Source organism: Miniopterus natalensis, chromosome 12 (assembly GCF_054644295.1).
Source record: "Miniopterus natalensis isolate mMinNat1 chromosome 12, mMinNat1.hap1, whole genome shotgun sequence".
Lineage (NCBI taxonomy): Eukaryota > Metazoa > Chordata > Mammalia > Chiroptera > Miniopteridae > Miniopterus > Miniopterus natalensis.
Window position 1 is genome coordinate 2,652,793 of NC_142092.1, and position 25,653 is coordinate 2,678,445.

At 44.1% G+C, this 25,653-nt stretch overlaps 1 protein-coding gene and 1 long non-coding RNA gene across 6 annotated transcripts in view; one reads left to right on the plus strand and one right to left on the minus strand.

Annotated features, from left to right (window-relative positions):
- Positions 1-18,715, minus strand: part of LOC148091747 (uncharacterized) — a 56,197-nt gene extending 37,482 nt beyond the window's left edge. Inside the window, exon 1 of the long non-coding RNA XR_015715432.1 lies at positions 18,642-18,715. This is a non-coding gene — a long non-coding RNA (uncharacterized LOC148091747). The remainder of the gene's footprint in view (positions 1-18,641) is intronic.
- A 617-nt stretch (positions 18,716-19,332) lies between these two features.
- NOL8 (nucleolar protein 8) overlaps positions 19,333-25,653 on the plus strand; it is a 38,697-nt gene continuing 32,376 nt past the window's right edge. For 2 of the 5 annotated variants that reach the window (XM_087822500.1, XM_087822502.1), the window contains exons 1-3: positions 20,934-21,134; positions 22,447-22,525; positions 23,878-24,013. In XM_087822500.1, coding sequence (XP_087678626.1) covers positions 22,449-22,525; positions 23,878-24,013 — 213 coding nt within the window. In that variant the 5' untranslated portion in view covers positions 20,934-21,134; positions 22,447-22,448. Of the gene's footprint in view, positions 19,491-20,370; positions 20,561-20,933; positions 21,135-22,151; positions 22,526-23,877; positions 24,014-25,653 lie in introns of those variants that run through there. The other 3 variants (XM_087822503.1, XM_016208964.2, XM_087822501.1) reach the window with 3 other exon arrangements.

The following is a 25,653-nucleotide window of genomic DNA, read 5'->3' on the forward strand; positions in this document are numbered from 1 at the left end:
ATGGAGAATTTGCTGTGCAGATGTCTCCTCCTTGAAGGACTAAGCAGCAAGGATGGAATGGCTTCCAGCAGGATGATTTTTGTCCTTTGACCCTAGAGTGGGTTTTAACCAAGTGAATTTAATGTCAGTAAACACTAAACCTACACAGGCACTATTTCTGGTTGCCTGAGTAATAGGACTCTCACTTTAGGATAATTACATTATAACGGGAAAATGCTAATGAAATAAACAGTAATGAGAAGAAGAGCTGTGTGTCTCAGTTAGCACTGCCTTTGGGGCAAGGAAGACAGCATGTGAGGGCAGGAGTGTACAGGTTACCTTGAGTGAACTTGGCATGGCACGAACATATCTTGGGTTTCTCCCATGAACTTTGGTAAATGATATAATGGTGAATAAATCGTGCAGTTGCTTATCCACATTGACTTCCTTTTCTACCTTTGCAAGAGCTGCCTGGAGGAACGTTTTCCTGGGAAATGGTGGAAGAGCAGCTTCTTGATGACTCATGGCTTTGTACTTGGCTTTGAACCCTGGGGTGTCCCAGGTCATGGGTAATGTGGGATCTGGGATGGACAAAACAGTCAGCCCTTGCCTCTGTAGGGCCGGTATGCTCAGGGCCAACACCAGTGATTTCAACAATCTGCTGCTTAGATTTTTCTTCTTGTACTTACTACCAGAGGATTGGGCATGTCCCAACAGAGTCATGGGATCAGATCAAGGCATCAGAGGTCCTTACTATTGACATCACTGTATAGATGAGGGCCTTGAGGTCCACAGAGGCTAAGTCATACTGGAGCCGAATGTTTCTGACTCCAGTTCAAGCATATCATTCCTTCTAGCTTCTTAAGATACCTTCTCAAAACCAAGAGACTGAAGGACAGAGAAGGAATAATGAATTGATTACAGAAAATGTTCACAATCCTTCTCTTCTCTGAATCCTTTTCTCTCGCAAGGTGACTCTGAAATTCTTCCTCTAAAGTGGCCCTTCACCCTGGAACCTGAGCTGGCCTTGTCACTCTCTCACTGTGTCAAGTCTGAGCCCACACCTCACAGGCTCTTGTCAGCTTCCATTCATCCCTTGGGACCCTGTAACTGCCACGGGAAGCAGCCCAGGTTGGCCGGTTGGAGGATGAAAACCCCGCAGAGCAGAGGTGATGACCCCCGCTGACTACAAACGCAGATCAGCCAGCAATGGCCTAGATCAGAACAGCTCAGCCAATACAGGACCCATGAGCAACAGTCACTGTTTGTTGTTGTACACCCCTGAAGTTCTGAGACTGTTTGTTACAGTTCTATTGTGGCAATAGATATAGAATACAGAAACAGAATATAGAATCTTGGGCAGCAGGCTGGTGACAAGGACTCTAAGAATCTGAAACCCTCTGAGGATTCTGCACTCAGAGATGGATTAAAAAAAAAAAAAAGCTATCTAATACCATCCTCAGAGATGTTGCCCTTAGAGAAAGAAAAAGGAAACCGGTGTTCTCTGCCAGCAATTGGGTAGTTCCGTTTTCTCCTTGCAGCACCTGTGGACACCATTCCATAGCTAAGGGAAAGGAAGGGATGTGCTCAAGATCACACAGCTAAGAAGTGGCAGAGCAGCAATTCTCATCCCGGGCTGATGAACTCCTATGACCACCTTCTTAACCGACTGCATTTTCATCTAGTCATGGAGTGAGCATTTATTATGCTGGGCCCTGTGCCAACCTCGGGATCTCCTAGTTGAATGGAAGATAGTCTCTTTCCCCAGAGGATGGGAAGTCCACGTAAAATAAGGTGTTTGGGGTGCTGTGAGACACGTCTTTCATAGTTGTTTCCTTCCAGTAACAAATACTGGGCCAGAGGTTCTGGATTTAGATAATGAATAATTTTGGATAATGGTTCCCAATAGCTTGATGCCTTTGACTCCCCCCCAAATGCCTTATCCTCTCATGGGCTTGGGATTTGAGCCCTGGCTATGGACTTTAGGCAAGGCTGAATTCAGGGCTACTGTTCCACTGAGTTCTGGATTTGGCCATGTTCTAGAATGGGTTATGGAGAGGGCTCTAGGGTTATACTTAGATTAGACTTTGGCTTGTGTCTGAATTTCCTGGGAATTGCTGGGTCCATGCCTAGGTAAGTTTTAGGCTCCTTTAAATTCCATACTTGGCTTTGGACACTAGGATCTTGGCTGAGCTGGGATTTGAGATGGATAAGACAGGTGGGCTCAGGGCCACCACCTTTTCTTGTGCTCAGCCAGCCCCTAACATCTCATCTCCTAGGTCTCCCTCACTTTCATTAGAAGACCATGCTTTCTCTTTCACCCAGGAGTGGACATATAAAGCATGTTTAGTATGCTGCCTCAATCTATTTGCCACTTTCCCAAACAACTATACCACTCCTCTGACACTTGCTATTGGTGAATCCTGTATTAATTTGTCCTAGAATCTAGAGCAGAACTCTAAGGACAGATTCTGAGTGCAAAGTGCTAAGGTAGACCTTCCTAAGACCCTGTAGTCACTGTACTTCCTGTGGTCACCACCTCAATGGACTGTGTTTGTCAGGCCAAATGCCATGGGGTTCAGTTTGTGCAAAGTGAGCTGAGCAAACCTAGGGACCTGGGATGCTTTCTTGGCTGGGTTTTGGGGAGGGATTCCCAATCATTAAAATTGGCAGCTGCTCTATTTCTGCAGGGTCCAGGCCAGTGGGTGGTTAGACCCATGCTCAGTAAAAAGCTATAGGACCAGAAACAGGTTTACAGATGCTAATGCCTAGATTCTGGGCTGGAGAAGAACAGTACTGACAGAGATGGGGCCACAGCTGGAAGCCACACTGAGAGAAGATAGGGGAGCAAGGAGATGGGAAATTTAATAATCACATTAAAAAATTGAACACCAGGCCCCAGTGGTTGTTGCTTTCCACCTGCTGAGATGTACTCCACCAGACATGCAATTATGATTGTGGGTCTCTATAAAACAGCCCATTAACTGCAACTCTAAATGATCATTGCTCGTGTGGAGTAGCCTGCTGGTTTAGTAGCTGATCTGAGGATTACAGAAATTATAATCAAGCAGCAGTGTCCCTCTGAGTCCTCTTTGCTCTGAGGAAGATGTATGGACCTAGAAAAATGGGGCAGCTGCCAGAGAGTCTGGGACTACATGTTCCACCCACATACAGATGCCTTTGTATTTGATGGAGGGAGGGCTTCTTTCCCCAGTGTTTCTCAAGTGTCCATCTGGTCACCCTCCATAGACAGGAGCTACATGCTGTGCCTGAGGACACAGAACACAAACACACACACACACACACACACAATGTGTAACACCTACCAAGTGCTCCTACCCTCTTATGGAAAAACCAACACATACCACTGGACCCAAGGAAACATTTAAAAAATTCTTGAAGAGCTTACTCCATCCTTTATCAGTAGTCCCAGAGTCAGCTTCCTCTCTCTCTATTCTTCCTCTCAGCCCTCAGCCAGCACTTCTTCCTGGGAGGGAAGGCCAGTTGCTAAGGATTAGCCCCCCTCCCTAACCCCCCAACCCCTGCCTCCACAAAGCAAAGTGCTTAGCTTTTGGAGTTTTCTGTCTGTCTGCATCCATTTCATGTCTCCAAGGAAGTTCCCAGAGTTTTGCATCTATCAGTCATAGCGTCTCTCTCTTTCAGTCGCAAAGATTTTTGCTTTTTATCATTTCTGTGGTAATTGGAGAGAGAACAGAGGTAAACATGCAGAGAAGCTGTGCATTGCATTTTAAAATTTGTGGTTTTTTCCCCCTTTTAAACAATCCAAAAGTATAAGATCAGTGACTGCTTTGCCAGCCATTTGATATATATTATCATTGTCATCTTCTTGAGAATGTGTGACACAGGGCCAATCATTATCAGCCCTCTTTACAGTGGAAGAAACCAAGGGACAGAGACCTCAGCTCACACAGCTCACAAAAGGCAGAGTCAGGTTTGAACTGGGTTTTCTAAATCCGAAGCCGGTCCCTTTAACGCACCCCAGCCTTCTTTTGGCTAAAGACAGTAGTTCTTAATTCCTGTCTTTTTATAAAATGTAATGTGTTTTTACATCTCAAGAAAGCATGAAATAGGATTTACTATCAAATGCGTTCTCACTTTTCTTGGCTTAAGTCTAAGAAGAGGCCCCTTGCACACTCTTTAAGTTTCTGAATCAGTGCTTAGTTCTCACCCTCTCCTCCGGTCATTTCTCTCCTTGGGCATCTTTACAGAAGGGCATCTTCCTATCCATTCCTGGGTTTAACAAAATAGATCAGATATCCTGTGGGTCCTGGTTCAAGCGTTTTGCCTCCAACAAGGTAACGTGGAAAAATTGTATTGTTGTAGTTTTCTTTTGCTGGATCTGGGTGTTGGTTAGGAATGATGAGTAGGAAGTGTTTCCAGGGAGTCAGAACTGCAGGAGAGGAGCTCCTGCTGGGCAAAGCAGTTTTCTTCAGCAGTGTATTTTGGGAGCCAGAGCTCACAGGGCACTACCCTCTCCTCTAAGTGCCTGTTGTTGCGCAATAGCTCAGAAGCTCCTCTGCCTGACTTGGATGCTTCCTAGGGGACGTGCCAGGGCCAGCAGCTCCCTGTGTCCTGCCCTGTCCCCATTACAGAGAGCTTGGGATTCTTTGTGGAAATCCTGCATTTGGCTCATTGCTTGGCAAACTTCCTTGTTTCTCAATGCTGAGGAAGGTCTACCCCCACCTACCCATTTTCATTTATTTTCCTGTGAGAATTTCAATTGGAATTTATGACAGAGATAAATTAAAAGTATGTACTTTAATAATTTTAATACAAATTCAAAATATAAATTTCCTTCAAAACAAGAGAAGAGTGAAAGGATAAATACCCAAAGGTCTATCTACTGGGTAGGGAAATTATGGATCATTTGTATCCTTTTCTTTACAATTTTTCTCATCTCAATTGGGCAACTATTATTTTTACTTAATAAAATTTTTGTCTTTTAATTTTAAAATTTGCAACTTATAGGAAGCAATATGACAGACATCCACATACCCACCATGGAGGTTTAACTAGTGTTAAACTTTAAGGCATCTAATCCTTTTAAGATCAAAGGCTGCAATACTCATAGAAAGTTAACTCGGAGACTCTCTACAGTTCTCTGGGAAGAACTCATTTCCTGACGGTGGAGCAAGAAGTTGCCGCTGACAATGGGAGGCCAGACTTTGGGGCCCTGATGCTATTGCCACCACCCTCGAGGGAGGGTGCATGCCCAGCGTCGATGCCTGAAGCTGTATCTCAGTCCCAGATTCTAGTGATATCCATGCCTTTGCTACTCAAAGTGGGGTCTGTAGTATCTACTGGTAGGCTTTTTTGGGGGGTATCTTTGAGTACTGTCTTGTTTACAGCTTTATTGAGGTATAACTGTATACAAAAGCCCTGCGCATGTTCACTGTATAACCTCGATGTGTTTAGAATATGCATACAGCCACGACACCATCACCACAACCAGGGTAATAAATACACCCGCCAACCCAAAAGTTCCTGTCCTTCTGTGGTTTTAAAGAAAATCATTATTGTGGGGTATTTCAAAGATGGTAGAGCAGGTGGAAGGTGCACTCACCTCCTCCCATGACCACATCAAAATGACAACTAAATTATAGATCAACTTGGAGAACCATCTGAAGACTCGCTGGACAGAAGTCTTATAACCTATAAGGATATACAGAGGAAGCTACATGGAGACTGGAGCGGGGCAGAGATTTGAAAAGGGCTGGGCCTGAACTCCTGTGTGGTGGTGGGGAACCTGGAGGGATATCTCAGCACAAAGGTGCCTCCTGAGGAGCAAGGGGTCTCAACCCCACACTGGGCTCTCCAGAGCAGAGCACCAGTGCAGGGAAGAGAAGCCCACATAATGTCTAGCTGTGAAAATCAGCAGGGATTCTGCCCGCCAAGGTAAGATGAAAGGCTGCTGGAAACTCAGGTGTCCTCTTAAAGGGACAATACACAAAATCTTACTCAGGGGCACTCAGCCTGGGATCCAGCTGAGGGACAGTGGCTGAGTGGACTACAGTCACACAAGCAGCAGTCTCTTTGTGGCTTTGGGGAGAAGGCTAGAGGGAGAGTTGCTAATGTCCCTGTGCTTGGTGTCCCTCCCCCCCCCACACACACATTAACTTAGGAAGCTATACTAGCCCCACTAATCCTGATGACTCCCAGACCCTGCCCTACCCAACTCACATACTCAGCTGTAAGCTCTGTCTGGGGTAACCAGCCTGGGCTTATGTTGCAGTCTTTCTTAAAAAGCTGTTGAGGAATTCTGGGCAAGCTTGCGGGTGCCAGATACATACAGGGAGAGACTCAGTTGTGTGGCTTTAGAGCAAGGGCCATCTTCTTGTATGCCTGGCCTGTGCCACTGTTCCTGTGTTGGACCCTTCCCCACCACAGCATTAAACTAGGAAGCGGCACTGTCTCTACCCTGGCAACTCCTTGAGGCCCCGCCCTACCCAACTTGCATACAGCTCTGGGATGGGTTTGTGCAGCCAGCCTGGGTCCGCATTACAATCTTTCTGAAAAATCTTGAGGAATTCTGGGAAAGTGCGAGGAGGGTGGGTCCCAAAGCTACAGCTAGAGTTGTGCTATTTTACAGTGAGGGCCATCTTACCACATGCCGAAACAGCACCGTCATTCCTGCACTGGGCCCTCCTGCCACACAGAAAAGTCTTAATTGACTTTAATCTAATGACCTCTACTGGCTCCACCTTGAATCCCTGAGACTCTGCCCCAACACAAAGGTCCATGGGCCCCCAAAAGGTAGCGGCTGGCCCTGGTGTACCCTGGGACTTTCCCTGAGTGGCCTCAAACCCACTGGCACCAAGTTTTAATCTGTATCGACCTGGTGAACACTACTCACCCTTACTTGGTGACTCCCTGTGAACCTGCCTTATCCAACTTGTGTACCGCCTGAGGCTCTTTCAGTGTGGTTGAATCAAATGGGCAGCTGGCAGATGCAGACAGCAATGCTTCTCGGGGTGCCTTGGACCTTGTGCTGACCTGTTCCAGGCCCAGTCAGTACTGGTGGCAGCTGGGATTGCTATGCAGCTTGGCCCCTTCCATGTGTAACCAAGCCCAGCATAGGCAGCTACCAAGTAGACTGCTTTGGAGCTCCTAACATGTAGCCCAGGGCCAGTCACAGGCAGTGTCTGACATAAACCAGCACCAGAGTCCCTTCCAAGAGGCCCTAGACCCAACATACCCAGTGGCTGGCTTCAAACCACAAACAACCATGACTTAATTAGCTCCATAAGTGGCACACCCAGATAGAAGTCTCAGCAGGCACCCAAACCTACTGGGGAGAGTTCCACTTCATGGGGTCAGCTCACAAACAGCAGCTCAAACACTCTGGTCATGGCCAGTCCTACAGTGAGCCTGCCTTAGATTCAACCCCACCCACAGACAGGCCAATATCAATCAAGGCTCAAATCCAACAGGAAGGCACACAACCCACACAAGGGACACTCCTGGAGTACCCAGTGCAGGTGATCAGGAAGACTATGCCACTGGGCCCCACAGGACACCTGCTACAAAAGGCCACCCTACCAAGGCAGGAACTTAAAGCAGATCTACCTAATACACAGAAGGAAACACAGAGAGGCAGCCCAAATGGGAGACAAGGAAACATGCCTCAAATGCAAGAACCAGAGAAATCCCCAAAACTGAACTCAATGAAATGGAGGAATGCAATCTATTTGATAGAGTTCAAAACAATTTTGATTTTGATGCTCGAGAACTTCAACAGCATAAAAAAAGACACACAGACCATAAAACAGATCCAGTCAGAAATGAAGAAAACAATAACTGAAATGAAGACCACTCTGGAAGGAATCACCAGCAGAGTAGATGAAGCAGAGGGTCACATCAGCATGTGAAAGACAAGGTAGCAGAAATTGTCCAATTGGATCAGAAAAAAGAACTTTAAAAAATGAGAAAAGTTTAAGAGGCCTCTGGGACAACATCAAGCATAATAGTATCTGCCTCATAGGTGAACCAGAAGGAGAAGATAGAGAGCAAGGGACTGAGAGTCTATTTGAAGAAATAATGACTGAAAATCTCTCTACCCTGATGAAGGAAAAAGACATACAAGTCCAGGAAACGCAGAGAGTCCCAAACAAGATGAACCCAAAGAGGCCCACGCAAATACATATCATAATTCAAATGCAAAGGTTAAAGACAAAGAGAGAATCTTAGTAGCAGCAAGAGAAAAGCAGTTAGTTTCCTACAAGGAGCTCCCATAAGACTGTCAGCCAATTTCTCAACAGGCACTTTTCCGGCCAGAAGGGAGTGGCAAGAAATATTCAAAGTGATGAAAAGCAAGGACCTACACCCAAGACTACTACTCAACAAGGCTGTCATTTAAAATTGAAGGAGAAATAGAGCTTCCCACACAAGGAAGAGCTAAAGGAGTTCATCACCACCAAACCAGTATTATAAGAAATGGGTCTTCTCTAAGAAGAAAAAAAAAAGAGGGATATAAATATGAATAAAGTGACAGTAATGACATGCCTATCAATAATCACTTTACATGTAAGTGGATTAAATGTGCCACTTAATCAGATGAAAAAAACAATAAATCAAAAGACACAGGGCAGCTGAGTGGATAAGAAAACAAGACCCATATAGGATGTCGACAAGAGACTCTCTGCAGATGGAAAGTCACACACAGAATAAAGGTAACGGGATGGAAAATATATTACATGCAAATGGAAATTTAAAAAGCTGAGGTAGCAATACTTATATCAGACAAAAAAGACGTTAAAACAAAAGCTATAATAAGAAACAAAGATGGATATTACATAATGATTAAGGGATCAATCCAACAAGATGTAACCCTTGTAAACATTTACGCATCCAACACAGTTTTGCTCAGTGGTTAGAGCGTCAGCCCCCAGACTGAAGAGTCCCAGGTTCGATTCCAGCCAAGGGCACATACCTCAGTTGTAAGTTAGTCCCTGGCTCCAGTTGGGCTGTGTGCAGGAGGCAGCCAATCAATGTGTCTCTCTCATATAGATGTTTCTCTCCCTCCTCTCTCTCTCTCTTCCTCTCTCTATCTCTTCCCCCTTCCACTCTTTCTGAAAAGCAACGGAAAAAATATCCCCAGGTGAGGATTAAAAATAATAAATAAAATAATAAAATAAAATAAAAAAGATCATATGCCATGACCAAGTGGAATTTATTCCTGAAATGCAAGGTTGGTACAATACCTGCAAATCAATTAACATTATATACCACATAAGCAAAATGAAAGATAAAAATCATATGATCACATGAATACAGAAAAAATATTTGATAAAATCCAGCACCCGTTTATGATAAAAACTCTGAGCAAAGTGGGAATAGAGGGATCCTACCTCAACATAGTAAAGGCCACATATGACAAACCCACAGATCAACATCATACTCAATTGGGAATAAATAAAATTGTTTCCCTTAAGATCAGGAAGAAGACAGGGATGTCCACTTCCACCACTCTTATTCAACATAGTACTGGAAGTCTTAGCCACAGCCATCAGACAAGAAGAAGAGATAAAATGTATCCAAATTGGAAAGGAGGAAGTAAAACTGTCATTATTTGCAGATGACATGATACTGTATATAGAGAAACCTAAAGATTCCAACAAAAACTATTAAAACTGATAAAAGAATTCAGTCAAGTAGCAGGACACAAAATAAATCAGTTGTTTTATATACCAATAACGATCTATAAGAAAGAGAAACTAAGAAAACAATCCCATTTACAGTTGCATTAAAAAATCCTAAAAATAAATTTAACCAAGGAGGTTAAAAAACTTGACTTGGAAAATTATAAGACACTGAAGGAAGAAACGGAAGATACAAATAAATGGAAGCATGTACGTGTTCACAGACAGTACAAATTAACATTATTAGAAATCCATACTGCCCAATGCAATCTACGAAGACAGTGCAATTCCTTATCAAAATACCAATGCTGTGTTTCACAGAACTAGAAAAAATAATCTAAAAATTCACATGGAACCAAAAAAAAACCCCGATTAGCAACAGCAACCTTTAGAAAGAAGAATAAAGTTGGAGAATTACACTACCTGATATCAAACTATTCTACAAGGCCGTAGTAATCAAAACAGCATGGTACTGGCATAAAAAGACATATAGGTCAATGGGACAGACTAGACAGCCCAGAAACAAATCTACACATATATGGTCAATTAATATGACAAAAAGAGGCAAGAACTTACAGTGGGGTAATGACAGTCTATTCAATAAATTGTGCTGGGAAAATTGGACAAGTACATGCAAAAAAATGAAACTAGATCACCCTCATACACCATATACAATAATAAACTAAATAGATTAAAGACCTAAATGTAAAAGCAAAATCCACAAAACTCCTAGAAGAAAACAGGCGGTAAAATCTCAGATATTTGTCTAGCAATATTTTTTTCTGATATCTCCTTGGGCAAGGGAAACAAAAGAAATAAACAAATTGGACCACGAGCCTGCTGTATGGCAGCAAACGTGAGGCTGTCAAGTGGCAGTGATTGTAATGTTGCTCCGCAGCAACAACCCTGAGACTGCTGCACAGTAGTGACTGGGAGGATTCCGAGTGACAGCAGGATTCAGCGTGACAGCAAAAGTGAGGCGACAGCACAGCAGTGTCAGTGAGGATGCCACATGGTAGCGACCCTGATGCTGCTACACAGTGGCAACTGTGGGGATGCAGCAGGCACAATAGTGAGGACTGCTCAGCAATGACCGAGAGGATGCAACATGGTCACGACTTCGAGTCTCCCACAATGCAGTGACTTTCAGGCTTCTGTACGGCAGTGACTGTGAGCTGCCAGCATGACAGCGACTGAGAGGCTGCTGGAGAGCAGTGACTGTGAAGTGGCTGTTTGTCCAGGAATGTGAGACTGACAAGGGGCAGTGATTATGAGGCTGCTGCATGGCAGCTACTTTGAGTCTGCCACACTGCAGTGACTGAGTTTTCTACATGGCAGTGACTGTGAGGCTGCAGCCCAAGTGACTGTGAGGCCGCCGAACTGCAGCGACTGTGAGGACGCCACTCGGCAAGGACTGAGAGGATGCAGCACAGCTACTACTGTGAGGCTGTGGCACTGCAGTGACTATGAGGCTGCTGCACAGCAACAGTGAGGATGCAGCATGGCTGCTACAGTGAGACCACCACACAACAGCAACAGTGAGGATGCCACATGGCAGCCACTCTGAGACTGCAACAGGGCCACTACAGTGAGGCCGCTGCATGGCACTGACTGAAGCCCAGGCCCTGCACCAATGGTGAGGCCGCCACATGGAAGCAACGGTGAGGCTGCTGCACAGCAGTGACTGTGAGGCTGCAGATTTGCAGTGACCGTGAGGTTGCTGGGCAGCAACAAGAGTGAGGTTGCTGGGCAGAAGCAAATATGAGTCTGATGAACTGCAGTGAATGTGAGGATTCTGCACTGCAGCAACTGTAAGGCTGCCACACAGCAGCGAATACGTGGCTCCCGCACTGCAGCGATTATGAGGCTGCTGTCTGGCAGCAAGTCTGAGGTCACTGTGGGGCAGAGACAGTGAGGCTGCTGTATGGCCACAACTGTGAAGTTCTTGTGTGGTGGTGACAGTGAGGTTGCTGTGCAGCAGCCACAGTGATGTTGGGGGCAGCGGCGAATCTAAGTCTGATAAACTGCAGCTGCCGTGAGGCAACTGCATGACAGCAACCGTGAGGCCGCTGCACAGCAGCAAAAGTGAGGCTGCTACACAGCAGCAGCTGAGAAAATGCAGGACACAGGTGACTGAAGGGCTGCAGAATGGGAGCAACCGTGAGTCTACCACATGGCAGTGACTGTGAGGCTGATGCACGGGAATGACTGTGAGTCTGTTGCACAGCAGCGAATGTCAGAGGCCACCACACAGTTAGACAACCTGAGAGGAGAATTCCCCCAAGAACGGATCAAAAACAATCTAGGCCCAATCACAACAGAACCCACAAAGAGACACACCTAGAACATACAGCACAGAAGTTTAAGGAAAACACACCTCTGGGTCCCACTGGACTCATACTACTAAATCCCATCCCATAAGACTGGGAGACAGCAAATATACCTAATATACAAACACTAAGAGTCACTAAAATGGGGAGACAAAGAAACAACCCCCAAATTAAAGAAAATGAAAAATGGCCAGAAAAAGACCTTGATGAGATGGAGTTAAGCAAGTTATCAGAAATAGAGTTCAGGCCCGGCCGGGCGTGGCTCAGCGGTTGAACGTCAACCTGGGATCCACGTGATCGGGGTTCGATTCCCGGTCACGGCACATGCCCAGGTTGCAGGCTTGATCAATGACTCTCTCATCATTGATGTTTCTGTCTCTCTCTCTCCCTTCTCCTTTCCTTTCTCTGAAATCAATATAGATATATTTAAAAAAAAAAAAAAAAGAGTGGATAAACTCTACTTCTAAAGAAATAGAGTTCAGAGTAATGGTTATAAAGATGCTCAAAGAAATTAGTGAGAACGACAATACACTTAATGGGAAGGTCCAGGAACTTAGTGAAAGCTTCATCAGCATGAAAAAATATATAGATATGATAAATAAGAACCAGGTAGAAATGAAGAATACTATAACTGATATCAAGATTACACTGAAAGGAATTAAAAGCAGGCTCAATGAAGCAGAGGATAGAATAAGTGATTTAGAAAATAAGGTAGAAAAAAACCACTCAATCAGAGCATCAAAGAGAAAAAACACTTAAAAAGCATGAGGACAGTCTAAGGGAGCTTTGGGACAACATGAACTGAAACAACATTCACATCACTGAGGTACCAGAGGGGAGGAAAGTGACCAAAGGAGAGAGAATGTGGTGGAGGAAATGACGACACAAAACTTTCCTATGCTGGTGAGGGAGAAAGCCACACAAGTTCAGGAAGCACAGAGGGTTCCAAACAAGAGGAACCCAAAGAGACCCACTCCAAGATACATCATAATTAAAATGGCAAATGTCAAGGACTAAGAGTATTAAGGGTTGCAAGAGAGAAACAAGCAGCGACCTACAAGGGAACCCCCATAAGGCCGACAGCAGATTTCTCCACAGAAACTACTCAGGCCAGGAGGGAGTGGCATGAAGTTCTCAAAAGAATGAAAAACAAGAACCTGCAACCAAGACTGCTTCATGCAACAAGGCTATCATTTAAAATTGAAGGGGAAATAGTTTCCCAGACAAAAGAAGGCTAAAGAAGTTCAGTACCACGAAACCAGCATTGCAAAAAATGCTAAAATGACTGCTTTTAAAAAAGAAACAGTGACAGAAAAATACATCAGTATAAAGGGGGGAAATGGCATTAAATAAGTATATATCAATAGTAACCTTAAATGTAAATGAAATAAATGACCCAATCAAAAGACATAGGGTAGCTGGATAAGAAAACAGGACCCAAATATATACTGTCTACAAGAGACCACCTGAGAGCAAAACATTCACACAGGCTGAAAGTGAAGGGATGGAAAAAATACTTCATTAAATGGAAACAAAAAAAAAAAGCTGGATTAGCTATACTTATTTCTGACAAAACAGACTTCAAAATAAAGATCATAACAAGAGACAAAGATGGGCACTACATCAATGCAACAGGAGGAAATAACCCTTATAAACATTTACGCACCCAATATAGGAGCATCAAAATATATAAAAAATTTCTAGGTGGACTTTAAGGGGAAGATTGAGAGCAACACAATCATAGTGGGGGACTTTAACACCCCCCACTGTCATCATTGGACAGATCACCAAAACAAGAAATCAAAGGGGAAACACTGAGCTTAAATGACTAGATCTAATGGATTTAATTGACATTTACAAAGCATTTCATCCCAAAGCAGCAGAATACACATTCTTCTCAAGTGCACATGGAACATTCTCAAAAATAGACCACATATTAGGGCACAAGGCAAGTCTCTACAAATTCAAGAAGACTGCAATCACATCAAGTATCATCCCACATCACAATGCCATGAAACTAGAACTCAACCACTATAAAAAAACTCAAAAATATTCAAACACATGGAGGTTAAAAAATATGTTATTAAATAATGAATGGATTACCAATGAGATCAAGGAAGAAATCAAACACTTCCTGGAAATAAATGAAAATGAACAGACAAGAAGCAAAAATCTATGGGATGCAGCAAAAGCAGTCCTGAGAGGAAAGTGTATAGCAGTACAGGCCTATCTCAAGAAACAAGAAAAAGCTCCAATAAACCATCTAACACAACAACTAAATGAACTAGAATGAGAACAGCAAGAAAAGCCCCGAGGAAGTAGAAGGAAGAAAATAATAAAGATCAGAGCAGAAATTAATGACATAGAGACTAATACAAAAATCAATGAAACCAAGGGCTGGTTCTTTGAAAAGATAAATAAGATTGATGCACCTTTAGCCAGACTCACCAAGAAACAAAGAGAGGAGACCCAAATAAATAAGATCAGAAATGGAAGAGGTGCTATAACCACCAACCCAATATAAATACAAAGGATCGTAAGAAAATACTATGAGCAGCTATATGCCAACAACCTGGACAACATGGGTGAAAGGGACAAATTCCTAGAAGCATACAATCTTCCAAAGCTGAATCAGGAAGAGGCAGAAAACCTGAATAGGCCAATAACAACTAATGAAATTCAAGGAGTAATAAAAAAACTCCCAGCAAACAAAGTCCTGGACAAGATGGATTTAGATGCGAGGTTTACCAAACTTTCAAAGAAGAATTAACACCTATTCTACTCAAACTATTTTAGAAAATTCAAGAGAAGAGAAAACTCCCAAACTGTTTTTATGAGGCCAGCATCATCCTAATCCCAAAACCAGATAAGACACTACAAAGAAAGAAAATTACAGGCCAATATCCCTGATGAACAGAGATGCCAAAATCCTCACTAAAATACTAGCAAACCGGATCCAGCAATACATTAAAAAGATCATACACCATGACTATGTGGGATTTATTCCGGGGATGCAAGGCTGGTATAACATGTGCAAATCAATAAATATGATACATCACATAAACAAAACGAAGGACAAAAATCATATGATCGTATCAATAGATGCAGAAAAAGCATTCAACAAAATCCAGCACCCATTTCTGATAAAAACTCTCAGGAAAGTGGGAATAGAGGGAACGTACATCAACATTAAATAAAGGCCATATATGACAAACCTACAGCCAACATCATACTCTGGTAAAAAACTAAAACCATATCCCTTAAGAACAGGAACAAGACAGGGATGTCCACTTTCACCACTCTTATTCAACATAGTACTGGAAGTCTAGCCACAGCCATCAGACAGGAAGAAAACATAAAAGGCATCCAAATTGAAAGGAAGAAGTAAAACTGTCATTATTTGCAGATGACATTACACTGTACATAGAAAACACTAAAGATTCCACCAAAGTACTACTAGATTTGATAAATGAATTTTGCAAGGTAGCTGGATACAAAATTAACATCCGGAAATCGATGGCATTTTTATACACCAACAAAGAACTCTCAGAAAGAGAAACTAAAAAAAAAAAATCCTATTTACTATTGCAACTAAAAAACTAAGATACCTAGGAATAAACTTAACCAAGGATGTAAAAGGCCTATACTTGGAAAACTATAGGAAACTGAAAAAAGAAATAGAGGAAGATATAAACAAGTGGAAGAATATACCATGCTCATGGGTTGGAAAAATAAATATCATTAAAATGTCCATACTACCCAAAGCAATTTATATATTCAGTGCAGTTGCTATTAAAATACCAACAGCATATTTCACAGAGCTAGAACAAATTTCCAAAAATGTATATGGAACCAACAATGTCCCCGAATTGCCACGGCAACCTTGAGCAAGAACAGAGATTGAGGGATCACTTTACCAGATATCAAACTATACTACAAAGCCATTGTAATCAAAACAGCCTGGTATTGGTACAACAGACATACAGATCAATGGAACAGAACAGAGACCTCAGAAATAGACCCACACCATTATGGTCAGTTAATCTTTGACAAAGAAGGCAAGAGCATACAATGGAGTAAAGACAGTCTCTTCAATAAATGGTGCTGGGAAAATTGGGCAGGTATATGCAAACAAATAAGACTAGATCATCAACTCACTCCATACACAAGAATAAACTCAAAATGAATAAAAGACTTAAATGTAAGTTGCGAAACCATAAAAATCGTGGAAGAAAACATAGGCAGTAAAGTCACAGACATCGCACGTAGTGCAATTTTCACTGATACATCTCCTAGGGCAAGAGAAACAAAAGAAAAAATAAACATCAAACTAAAAAGCTTCTGCTCAGCAAAAGAAAACAGCCTCAAAATACAAAGGAACCCCATGGTCCTGGAAAACATATTTGCCAAGGATGTATCTGATAAGGGGCTAATTTCTAAAGTATACAAAGAACTCATATTACTCAGCAAGAGGAAGACAACCTAATTAAGAAATGGGCAAAGTACCTGAATAGACACTTCTTCAAAGAGGACATACAGATGGCCAAGAGACATATGACAAAATGCTCAAAGTTGTTAATCATCAGAGATGCAAATTAAAACCACAATAAGGTATCACTTCACACCTGTTAGAATGGCTCCATCAGTGAATCAACAAATAACAAGTGCTGGCGAGGATGTGGAGAAATGGGAACCTGGTGCACTGCTGGTGGGAATGCAGACTGAGTGCAGCCACTGTGGAAAACAGTATGGAGGTTCCTCAAAAAATTAAAAATGGAGCTGCCTTTTGACCCAGTGATCTCATTTCTAGGAATAAATTCTAAGAAATCCTAAACACCAATCAGAAAGAATATATGCACACCTATGTTCATAGAAGCATAATTTACAATACCTAAGAGATGGAAAAGGCCAAGTGCCCATCAGTAGGTGAGTGGATAAAAAGCTGTGGGACATTTACACCATGGAATACTATGGTGTAAAGAAGAAGGATCTCGTACCCTTAGGGACAGTATGGATGGACCTGGAGAGTATTATGGTAAGTGAAATGAGTCAGGCAGAGAAAGACAAATATCACATGATCTCACTTATATGTGGAATCTAAAGAATATAATAAACTGATGAACAAAATATTTAGTGACACAGAAGCATGGAACAGACTGACAAATCTCAGAGGGAAAGTGGAGGTGAGTGGGTGGGGAGAAATTAACCAAAGAATTTATACGCATATATTCATAACCCATGGACACAGACAATAGTGTGGTGAAGGTCTGGGGTAGGGAGTGGGTGCAGGGTGGAACAGGTCAATGGGGAAAAAAGGGGACGTCTGTAATACTTTCAACAATAAAGTTAAATTTTTTTAAAAAGTCAATGGAGGCCTGGCCGGGCATGGCTCAGCAGCTGAGTGTCGACCTGGGATCCAGGCGATCGGGGTTCGATTCCCAGTCAGGGCACATGCCTGGGTTTCAGGCTCGATCAACGACTCTCTCATCATTGATGTTTCTGTCTTTCTCTCTCCCTCTCCTTTCCTCTCTCTGAAATCAATAAAGATATATTAAAAAAAAAAGTCAATGGAAATAAGGACAAATATTTATAAAAACATTCTTGCTTGCAAAAAAAAAAAGTTAAGATGGCAAAATGTATGGTGTTTTACCACAACAACAAAAAAGGGAAAAAGCCAACTTGGTACGCAGGTCCCAATCTTCCTTCTCCACCACAGTGAAAAGAAACATCATAAATCCAAACACCCTGGGCTCCTGGGACCTTCCCAACTCCATCACCGAGGCGCCCGGACTGCATCCAGTGCCGGGCTAAGGGTACCCTCTGCGGGAGGTAGAGAAATAACTTTCCTCCACGGAGTGACAGCACTTCCCAAACTTTCAAGTGCGCATAAAATAGCGCGGGGTCTGGTGAAAGCGCGGACTCTGACTTAGCAGGTCGGGCGAGCCCAGCATCTGCACTTCCGTCCACCTCCAGCTGCCCACCGCCCTGGGGCGCACTGGCTCCCGCGCGCCCGCTTCCCCCCTCCGCCGGGCGCGGCCTCCTCCGCCCTCGGGCTCCACCTCCCACGCGGACGGCCGCGCGACTCCTGCTCGCGTCCGCGTGGGCTCGGGAAGCCCCGTTCTCCCCGCAGCCGCGGCCAGCGCGCCTCCACCGGGGGCCGAAGGCAGTTTCTGCTTCCGCGCTGCCCTCGCGCTCGACACGGGCACGCAACTGCCACGCGCCTCCGACGCGCTCTCCCGTCCATGGCCGGCGGGCGCCCGCCAGGCCCGCCGCCCACGCGCCCCGAGCCCGGGCGAGCAGCGTGACTGCCCCGCCTCGGGCCCTCCGCGCTCGGGCGGGGCTAAGCAGCACCCACCGCGGAGGGCCGCCGGGTGCGACCCCGGAGGAGGCGCGCGGAGGAGCCCGCCCTCCCGGCCGGCGCGCCGTCACCCACGGACCGCGCCTGCGGCCAGCGGCCAGACGCCAACACGCCCCCTGGGGGGGCAGCACCGCCTCCGGCCCCGCCCGCGTGCGCCGCGGCGCCCCGTCCTCGGACCGCAGCCCGGCTTCCCTCACGGCGCCGCGGGGCCGCTCGCGCTCCCGCCCACGGGTGGGGCTTCGGCGACCTCTGCGGACAGGTCCGCAACGCCCGAGAGGACGGTCGCGCGCCCGCAGGACTGAGCAGGGCACCTACTGGACTCGGGCCGCGTCGCCCCCGGGAGCCGGCAGCTCCTCGCACGCCCGCTTCAGGGCCGCGACCTCGGCTTCCAGGGCGCGCACCGCCGCCCGCTCGGCGGCCATAGCGCGGCGCCAGCAGAGGCGGCCTGACCGCCGCACGCCCGCCGGCGCTTCAAGCATCGCGCGCTCCGGGCGGGACCATCCCAGGAACTCAGCGGGGGGGGGGGGCGAGGGAGGGTGCGCGACGCCCGTGCGACGACCCGAGCCCGCAAACTGTCCCGGGCTCCCTGCCGCCCCGCAGGCGGCCACAGCCGTTCCCCCGGAGCCCCTGCGCTGAGAGAGAGTCGGCTCGCTCCGCCCGAAGCCCTAGGTCAGGGCGGCCCTCCCGGCTCTGGTGGAGTTTGGAGCAGCCCAACCGCGGGCGTGGCTGAAGAGTAGCTTCCGGGACCGTGGGACGGGGAGCGTCTCATTTTTTTCTTCCGCTCTCTCACTTCCGCCGACCCAGTCCCGGCGGATAAACAGGCGATAACCCTCTTAAGAAAGAACCATGGAGTTATATTGGAGTCTTCAGGACGTTGAGGGAAGGGTGGCGGAGGCATCGCGGCATCCCAGACGACGGGAAGCGAAATAAGCTCTAGGGAACTGAATATGGCACCGGAACCTTAGGAGGCTGAGTTGGAAATCGAGTAGGAAGGAATAGAGACTCCGCCTCGTGGGGCACGTGACCAGAAGTTAGGCGCCTGGGGGCTGCGCGTGGAAGAAGGCGTGCCAAGGGGTCGGCTTGGGCCCCGGAAAGTTCCCGGCCGCTTGGCCTCTCCTGTTCCTTCTCGCTTGGCGGTCCTCGGGGTCAAGGAGGCCGCAGTGGGTAGGTTGGGGGCAGGGGAGCCTTCTGTCTAGAACGCCAGCCGTACCTCGGCCTCTGGCGCTGTTTGGGGGTCTAGAGTGGGGGAGTCGGCCAGCTCTTCGGAAAAGGCAGGGTGTGGCCGCTGAGCGCCTGTGGGTGCTACGGCGGTTAGAGATCTCATAGGACCTCAAGTCTCCGAACCTCTCGAAGTTTTCCCGAGACCCTTCTAATCCAGCAGCCTTCCTAGTATAGTTATGCATTACAGGCTCTGAAAGCAGACCTGGTTTGTAATTCTGGCTTCACTAATTCTCTGAATGGCATTGGGAATGTGACTTAATCTCTCCTCATCTGAAAAATAAGGTGCACGCAAACTACGTCATACAGCGCTGGCACGGAGTTAAAAAAAAGTCGTATTAGCTGTGGTATTAGTTGCTCTCTCCGCCTGAAACCCCTCTTGTGATATAGTATTGTAATTGCATCCTTTGCTTCTCACTGACTGTGAGGGACACCAGGATTGAGCTCTGTCTCTTACCCTTTAGCATATTGACCTGCCACATCTCATTTCTTTCAACACTTGTTAAAGTGAATAAAGGAATTATAAATGAATATAAGAAAAATGCCTAACAACGTGGAGAAGTAAATGAGGGGTGGGGTATAATATTGAGCTCATTTGAGGGAAAGCATCTCCCTGTACCTGTGTGTCTGTGCAGAAGTGCTGTTCCAGAGTGGCTTCATGGGGAAAGTGGATGTAGGGTTTGACCAGAATCTCCAGGGATAAAATTTAGAAACAATATAATAGTGAAAGTTTAGGTAACCAATTTGGCATCAAAGGTTCAGGGTGAGTTGGGGTTTTTTCTTAATTAGGTTTGAAAGAACTAATGGAAAAAACTCTTCTCTGTAGATAGAAAATTGGTTTTCCTACCAGAACACACTGAGTGTATGCCCAGCCTTTATGAAAGCCAACAGAGAAACAAAGCGCCTTTTTGTGGGTGGCCTTGGCCAGAGCATTTCTGAGGTGGACCTACAAAATCAGTTTAGCAGATTTGGAGAAGTTTCTGATGTGGAGATCATCACTCGGAAAGATGACCAAGGTAAATTTACAGTCTTTCCTGGATAGTTAAAGGCAGACCTACCTCAAGTTAGTTATCACAAAATAAAGGAACCACCAAGATGAATGTTAGCCCTTGTGTATAATTGTAAGACACTGTCCTATATACCCCAGGCCATGCCCTGGAGGTATGATGTATGATGTGGAACTTGTCCAGAATTACATTCCTGAGATCAGAAATATTCTAAATTCTAAAGCATCAGATTTCTGAAACATGTAACTTTCAGTTTTCAGAGCTAACGTTCTAATACTCATTAAATGTCTTATTAAGTAGAATGTCACTAACATAATCATAGCATATTACATAATAACACAATCAACTGACCACTTGACATTTTTTCTTATTCATTTTTTTTAGGATATTTTGATAATCATACTTAGAAAACTGCAATTTTTGAGTCCAGTGAAAAATAAAGTTTTTCAACTTTAGAAACTTAATCATTTTTATATTGTTCTCTGGATAGGAGTTTAAATAAATTTTTCTGTTTTTTTAGGAAACCCACAGAAAGTCTTTGCATATATCAACATCAGAGTAGCAGAAACAGACCTGAAAAAATGTAAGATGTTTTCTATATGTTTATGTCACTGCGTAACATCGAATAACTTTGTTCTAAATCTGAACTTTAACAGCCACTTTTTAAGTCATCCGGAGGGACAACTATGACCAAGAAAATTCCAGTATCCTGTAACTCAGCAGGTTTAGTTTCATACCATTTGGCATCAGCAGACATGTGGTAGCACATTTTCATGGGTTTGCTAAACAATGGTATTCTAAAATATTTTGGACAAGAAACAAAACTTTCATAGAAATTGCCTGTTACACATATCCCACTGGATACCCCTCCTTCTCCAGTGTGTCCCTTTCTCAGGGAGGGTATCTTCTTGTCATTAAGGCCATATTCTTGGAATTAAAAAATGTCTATCAAGAAGTTTAGTAAAGCTGAGGGCAAACTGTGGTCTTCATTGAAGAAGAAGGGAAATAATCCATACTGCCACTGATGCAGAAATGTGTTCTAGTTATTTGGAAGCTGAAAAGTCAAGAGGTACTGCTAATAGAGAAAGAGGGCCGTCACCCTTGCATTTCATTTTATTTGAAAAAACTCTATTCTGTTGTTCAGTGAGGAAGTAGATATAACAAGTTGTGGTTAAGAACACAGCGGCTCTGATGTGTGACCTTTAGCAAGTTAATTAAACTTCTAAGCTCCAGTTTGCTTATCTGATGTATAACAAATATATGGCTTGCCTCAATATTACTGTGAAGATCAAATTGAATAGTACCTTTGTATTTAAAATAGTGCCTACCAATACAGTCTTCTCTCTGATGGTGGTTATTATTAATGAACCTGATAGAAAATATTGAGAAAAATCAACCACTGGGGCATAGCCGTTCAAGCACAGTTCAGTCACTTGCAGCTAATTTGTTTGGAAATTACACAGTAGTAACTAGTATGAGGTGATAAATAAAAGTGAGGTGCTACAGAATTCCAAAGTGTCTTCTGATTTCCCTTACGAAAATTACATTAACATTTTATAGTTTTAGTGTGGGGAAATGTTAAATAAATATCAGTCATTCACCAGAGGTTTCTGATTACTTTATAAACACATAACACTAATTTTGCTTTATAGTTTACACAGTTGACTCATTCATATCTCCCAGTCTCACTGGTAGGTATGGAATGTAAGTGCTCCACTCTTAAGTGGTCAAGGTGAGACCAGGATCTAGGCCTTTTCACTCCTTAGTCTGTTTTCTCTGCATCTCTTCATGATTGACAAGTCTGCTTTCCTTGGGATTAAATAATTAGAAAAAGCACATCCTGAAATGTATTTTTGCATTGCGATGTAATTGGGTAATAATTCTTTACTCTATAGGTATGTCTGTTTTAAATAATACAAAATGGAAAGGTGGAACACTACAAATCCAATTAGCAAAAGAAAGTTTTTTGCACAGGTAAGATTTGCTCTTTGTGAATTTAAACAGTATTTTTTATTTTGTAAATGATTTTGTATATTCACTTAATTGATTTGAAACTATCGAATAATGTATTCATTATGGTATTAGCAGATTCAGACATCTCAGCTGTGACTCCTCACAACCCCTGACTCCACCAATAAAGATAATGCAATGCATTTACATATGTATATTTTAAGCTATAAAAATATTTGCCTATGTTGTCTTTTTTAAAACAGCCTTTTGTGGTGATATAGATCGTCCCTATTTTTTGTAACGACTATTTAGTACTATTTTGGAAAATTGCTATACCACAGTGTAGTTGGCCACCCCTCACTGATGGACATTTAGATTTTCCACCTTTTCATGATAATAGATGACCCTTGAGCATGGCTCCTGCATAATTCAAGACTTCCTCTGGGGTGTGGGGCTGCCAGAAGAGTTGCTTTGTCATTTAGTTATATACGCTTGAAAATTTAATTGGCACCACTAAACTGCTTATGTCATTTTTGACTGTTAATGCTAGTGTCATACAAAGATAAAGGTAATAGGAAATCCATTTGTGAGAGGCATAAGATTAATTAGCTAAGTGATTAAGAACAAGGCATTGTAACAGCTGTTTGAGTGTTTTAAGATTCTGAAGGCATTCTTGGGGAGGAAAGATTGTGTAAGTTTGGGAACTTGCAAAAGAGGAAACGTTTTAGGAACATACAGCTGGAGCGACCAATGTTGATAAGATTGTTCTAGATCAAGAAAAAGGAGTTTAAGGCAAGTGGTAAGCAGGAGGCATGTTTTTAGGGAGTGGTCTGGTGCGACAGGTGAGAATTGGATATTATTCTTCAGCTGGGAACATCTGTGAACAGTATAGTGATGAGGCTTTTATTCAGCAGCACTTCAGTCCCTACTATGTATAGGAGCTGGTGCCCCAGTCCTGAGCAGGGTGGGAACACAGTGCCACTGCCTTGAAGTGCCTGCAGGTGTGCCTTAGGAGCATAAACCTAAGAGTTCTGGAAGGTGGAATGTTGGGAAACAGACCAGAGGCAGAGAGCGATAGTCGATCAGCTCAGTGGTTCAGGCCTAGATGAGGCGGGGAGTTTGAATCAGCATTCTCTTCATTGGTGAGGCTAGAAACAGGACGTGGCAGACGGGGCTCTGAGACACCTGTTCCCCGTGAAGAAGAGGGAAAGGTTGGGAGGGATAAAGTGCCAGGAGTGCTCAAGCTGAAGGAAAATTGAGAGTCCCTATAATGAACACTGTAAAGTTAAATAGCATTATATTGTTTTTAAAAGTTAAATAATAAAACAAGCACCGTTAACAGCATGGTTGGTTTATTTATTCTATCCTTGATTCAGATTGGCCCGAGAGAGAGAAGAAGCCAAAGCAAAGAAGGAAAGATCAACAGTAGGCAACAGCAGCTTGTCAGAGAGGATGGGGATGGTGGACTTCCCTGGGAAAGCTGTGCCAGGGACAGAAGTACCCGGGCACAAAGTGAGTCTCTCCTGGTAGCCAGACTAGCCCAGGAACCTAATCCTGGGACCACCTGACTGGGTATCATGTCTAAAGCAGTTATTTTTAACATAGGTAATACTTTTAACATAATGCTTTATGGTTTTGAAAGTGCTTTCACAACTCTTGGGTAAGCACATTTCTCCTTCATTTTACAGGAACAAAAATCAAAACAAGTGGAGGCAGGTCTCCAGTGTCCGTATTTGGCATTGTGTGCTACCACCTAACGTCTGGTCTCCCTCCATCACCATGTATCTCACCCCTGCACCCTTTAATCCTCCCCCCGACAGCCTTCGTACTGTTGTCCATGTCTGTGAGCTTGTTTGTTCTGTTTGTCGCTTCACTTTTATGTCCTGTATGTGAGTGAAGTCACACAGTTCCCCATCTGTCAGTGTGGTCCCACGTGGCAGTATTCATCCTTCCTTATGCTTGAGGAGTATTCCATTGCATGTATGTATCAGGTCTTTGTCGGTCATCCATCAAAGGACACTGTACTTAGGTTGTTTCCGTGTCTCAGCCACCTTGAATAATGCTGCAGTGAGCACAGGGGTACATACATCTTTACAGACACATTTTCAAACTTTCGGGTAGACATTCAGAAGAGGGATTGTAGGATCATAAGGTAGCTCTATTTCTAATGTTTTGAGGAACCTCCATGCTGTTTTCCATAGTGGCTGTACCAGTTTACATTCCTACCAGCAGTGTGCAAGGGTTCCCTTTTCTCTACAATACTTGTTATTACTTCTCTTGTTGATAATAGCCACTCTTACAGGTGTGGGGTTATACCTCGTTGTAGCTTTGATTTGCATTTCCCTAATAGCTAGTGAAGTTGAGCATCTTTTCATAAATCTGTTGGCCATTTGTATGTCTTGGGAAAAGTGCCTGCTCAGGTCCTCTGCCGATTTCTTAATTGTTTTGTTGTTGTTGAGTTGTATGAGTTCATTTATATTTTGGATATGAACCCCTTATCAGAGATATTGTTTTTAAATATGTTCTCTCCATCCATTGGTTGCCTTTTGTTAATTGTATTTTGCTGTGCAGAAACTTTTTAGTTTGATATAGTTCCATTCATTCATTTTTACTTTTACTTCCCTTGCCTTTCGGGTCACATTCTGAGACCAAGGTCCATAAGTTTAGTGCCTATTTTTTTTTCTATGTTATTTATTGTTTTGGATCTTACATTTAGGTCTTTGATTCTTTTGCATGTGACTTTCCCAATTTTCCCAGCGCCTTTTATTGAAGAGGCTTCCTTTTCTCCATTGTGTTTTTGGCTATTTTGTCAAAAGTTATTTGCCCATATGCATGTGGATTCATTTCTGGGTTCTCAGTTCTGTTCCGTTGGCCTGTGTGTCTGGGTTTTGCCAATGTTTGATTATTGCCGCTTTATAATGTAACTTGAAGTCAGTGAGTGTGGTACTGCCAGCTTTGTCCTGCTTTCTCAGGATTGCTTTGGCTATTCCCAGACTTTATGGTTTCATAAATATTTGATGATATTTTTTTTTGAGGGTACATTTATTAAAGCTGGGGTCAGTGAAACAAGAGAGGGCTTAGGATAGAAGAAGCAACAGGAGAGAGCCTAGCCGGGGCGACTTTGGCTCCCTAGAAATGTTATAGGAAAGAAA